At 45.6% G+C, this 3,550-nt stretch overlaps 1 protein-coding gene across 1 annotated transcript in view; it reads left to right on the forward strand.

Moving 5' to 3' along the window:
* Positions 1 to 583: 583 nt before the first annotated feature.
* Positions 584 to 3,550, forward strand: part of PROSC (proline synthetase co-transcribed homolog (bacterial)) — a 6,786-nt gene continuing 3,819 nt past the window's right edge. Inside the window, exons 1-2 of the mRNA XM_009993250.1 lie at positions 584 to 733; positions 3,185 to 3,219. Coding sequence (XP_009991552.1) covers positions 584 to 733; positions 3,185 to 3,219 — 185 coding nt within the window. The remainder of the gene's footprint in view (positions 734 to 3,184; positions 3,220 to 3,550) is intronic.

Below are 3,550 nucleotides of genomic sequence, written 5' to 3' on the forward strand. Positions count from 1 at the left end.
TACCTAGACTGTTCTGCAGCCAGCTTAGAGGGGCACTTAGTTGATTTTGGGTTGAGATGGTTTGTAGCAATTAGCAGTAAAGACATATTGAAGTTTTGAAGGTAAGGGAATTGCTGCTACAACTCATTTTGGTTTTGGTGGTTGTTTTTTCCCTATTGGAAATTCCAGTACTTTTATTTCATACCCCTTTAAAAAAAGAAAAAAAAAAAAAAAAAGGTGCTAGACTTTTGTACACTACATGTGTGTGAAGGCCCAGGCAGGTTATTGCCTGGGATGTGAGACAGTCCCAGAGGCTGTGTCCACACTCCAGGCCCTTCCTGAACAAATGCACAAAAGCAGCATCCCCTGGTTTGCCTGGGAGGGGGCAGCAAGTTCCACAAGTTCAGCTGCAACCCTGCAGGTTACCTAGTGAGTGGGGAGGGACTGAAGCCTCAGACTGTGTCACAGGTAGTGCCCCAGACTGTTCATTTTCTGCATCCTAACACTGCTTTGTTTTCCATTGTCATATTTGGAGAGGGTGTGGTTTAAGAGTTTTTGGCAGCAGGGTACCTGCTGGGTGGGAGGTGGGGGCAGTGCCCTGGACATGGATGTCCAGCGAGACCAGAGTGGAAGCCTGGTTCTGGTCACAGCCATCAGAGCTAGAGAAACTGGGGAGAAAAGAATTTTTGTCTCAGGGACCCTGACTTTGCAAAAAGCTTTCCTGGCAAGTAGCTGCTGGAATGATATTACCAGGGTCAGTGCAGTTTATTACCTGACTCTGCAAGAGCAACTGGACTAAATGTTTACAGTGTCTTCCTCAAGAAGACATTTAGGCAGGTAAACTGAAACAAACAGAACCAAGTTTTCATTTTGGGTTTGTTTTTTTTCTGAGTAGACCTTGTGCATTGAAGTTTTCCTAGTAGCAAAGCACACACAACATCATAGTGAAAAGGCAAAGTGCAAAGAAAATAGTCTGGCCTGTCCCAAGAAATTTTTTTTTTCTGTGCTCAGAAGGATGCTGTGGAATGTGTGACATATTAACAGCAACACTGATCAATTCCCCACATACCAGCTGCAAAAAGTAACAAGGATTTGTCTTGTACACAAGCAAAACTTTACCTAGTATTAAAGACAAAAGTCCAGGCCTGAAGAGAACAGTTTTTCCTTCCCCAATCCATCTGCCACTTGTCAGGAGAGCCTCTCTATTAACTACAGTGCTAATTTGCAGCCAGCACACTAATGGGAGATGATGCAAGGGTGAGTGCTGAGCTGTCAGAGACCAGCACGTTGCCTTTACAATCCTGTGTCCCAAACACTTGGTGTCACTTGTCAGTGTCTCACACATGCATTAACCTTTAACAAGGCAATCACACTAAGATGCAAATCTGCTTAATTGGAGCTGTTGGTTCCAGTCTTTTTATTAGTTTTCTTCTCCTTGTTAAGAGAGAGACTTGTTGAGACTTAGGAGGACAAGCATCAGTTCCTGCTGGAGACAAGTCCCATCTCCTGTGTCTCATCTTTGTAGATGTTAGAAAACAGGAGCCAAGGGACGTTCCTCCTTTGTATTATGTTGGAAAACAGGAGCCAACTGTGCAGTGCAGGGGGGAGCACAGCAGTGGAAAAATGGCAGCAGTAGCTCTAAGCTGTGATATTACTGACTTTTCTGAGCAAGGAAGAGCAGGGACATAAATGGTACCTAAGCCTTTGAGGATGATCTTGTTTGGCAATGTTAGACATTTCCATTAATAACTACAAACTCCTTTTTATGTAAGTGTTTTTCATGAATAAAAAGACCTAAATAAATGAAAGTGGTATTATAAACTATGTTCATGCATGGTAAGAAAATGGTTTGTAATAAATAGGTCTTAATGATTTTTTTTTAATTGAAAACATTACTGTTAAAGTATTCCTGTAATTTAGTTAAAGTGTGAGAGTACAAAAAGCAAAGACAAAGTTGAAATCTTACCAGCCAGAATCTATTGTTTTCATTCAGGTTTTTCATTATATGTATAATTTCCTTCATCTTCCAGATTAGGTGTGTCACTACCTGTAAATCTTTATTCCAGCTCTCTTTGACTGAGATTTTGTCCAAAGCTCTTGAAATCTTGACATGAGGAGCTGAGTTATAAAACAACTGTCTAATAAAGAAAACACAGGTTTGTGGCAAGGCTGGTACCTGAGAGTGGCTTTTGGAAACAGTCTTGTGTATGGAGTTAAAAGCCTTTTTATTTTAGTATTTGCTATCACAATAAAATGGCCTTCAATTTTAGTATCAGTCTTTTTTTTTTTCCCTCCATGGATGACCTTAAACTCAATGTGTAGGTACATTTGCAGGGCAAGACCAGTTGTTCCTTTTCCAGAGAGCAGGAGAGAGGAAAGCCAAGCTCTGGCAGGAGAAGAGGGGCAAAGGTGTCCCTGTCAGCCCAGCAGCCAGCCAAGGAATGCCACAGGCATCTTTCAGCCCCACTTTATTAACCACATTGCTGAAAAATACAGTAATGAGGCTTCATTGGCAAATATCTGGGATTTGGTCAAGTTTGCAGAGAATCATTGTCATGTTTCACCAGACAAAGGGCAGGAACCCTCTGGGTGTTTTTAAACAGCTGTGTAAATACTGTCAGTGCTCTGAGCCTGGGGAGGGAGAGTCAGTTCTGCACATTAAGGCAAATATTTTAGTTAATGGGTTCCAGCTGGCAGTTTCCCAGTCTTTCCATCTGACTTGTCCCAATAAAGGCTGGCATTGTCCACAGAGCTGGGGGCCCCCTGCCCCACAGGGGCTGTGGCTGCACCCCTTGTGCTCTCCCAGCTCACACACAACAAATGCTGTCACCTGTCCTGGTTTTACAAAGCTTTTTGTTGTTTGTTTGTTGTTTGTTTTTTTTCAGTAATAATCAAAACTTACACCACACAGAGATTGCTCTTCATGAAGAGCATGGTATTATGGGGGTGGGTTGTGGGTTTTCTTGTTTTGGGAGTGTTTTATTCTTGCAGCATGCAGGGTATGTGGGTGAAAACGGGCTCTGCAGCAGCACGGTGATGGGCAGAACGTGCCCACTGAACAAACAAGGCTGCTGGCTGCCAGGTTTTGGAGCAGCGTGTCCAGTTCTGGAGTCCTCAGCACCAGAGAGACACGGACCTGCTGGAGAGGGTCTAGTGAAAAGTGATCAGAGGGATGGAAAACCTCTGCTGTGAGACAAGGTGAGAGGCTCTGGGTTATTCGGCCTGGAGAAGGCTCCAGACAGACCTTACTGGGGCCTTTCAGCACTGCGAGGGGGCTTAAAAAGAGGAGCAAACTTTTCAGCAGGTGATAGGGCGAGTGATAACTGAAAATGAACGAGGCTGGACCGAAACTAGAGACAAGGAAGCACCGTTTCACACGGAGGGCGGTGAGCCCGGCCCGGGCTGCCCGGAGGGGCGGCAGAGGCCTCATCCCCGGCACTCGGGCCGGGCAGCGCTGAGGTGGAAACCGGGCCCTGCCCCCCGACCACGCGATGTGCTGCAGCCGCAGGGCCCTGCGGGTGCCTCCCACACCCCCTGTACCTTCCCCGGGGCTCCTGCTCCCGCCCCCCCG

Source organism: Chaetura pelagica, unplaced genomic scaffold (genome assembly GCF_000747805.2).
Source record: "Chaetura pelagica isolate M959 unplaced genomic scaffold, ChaPel_1.0 scaffold302, whole genome shotgun sequence".
Classification (NCBI taxonomy): domain Eukaryota; kingdom Metazoa; phylum Chordata; class Aves; order Apodiformes; family Apodidae; genus Chaetura; species Chaetura pelagica.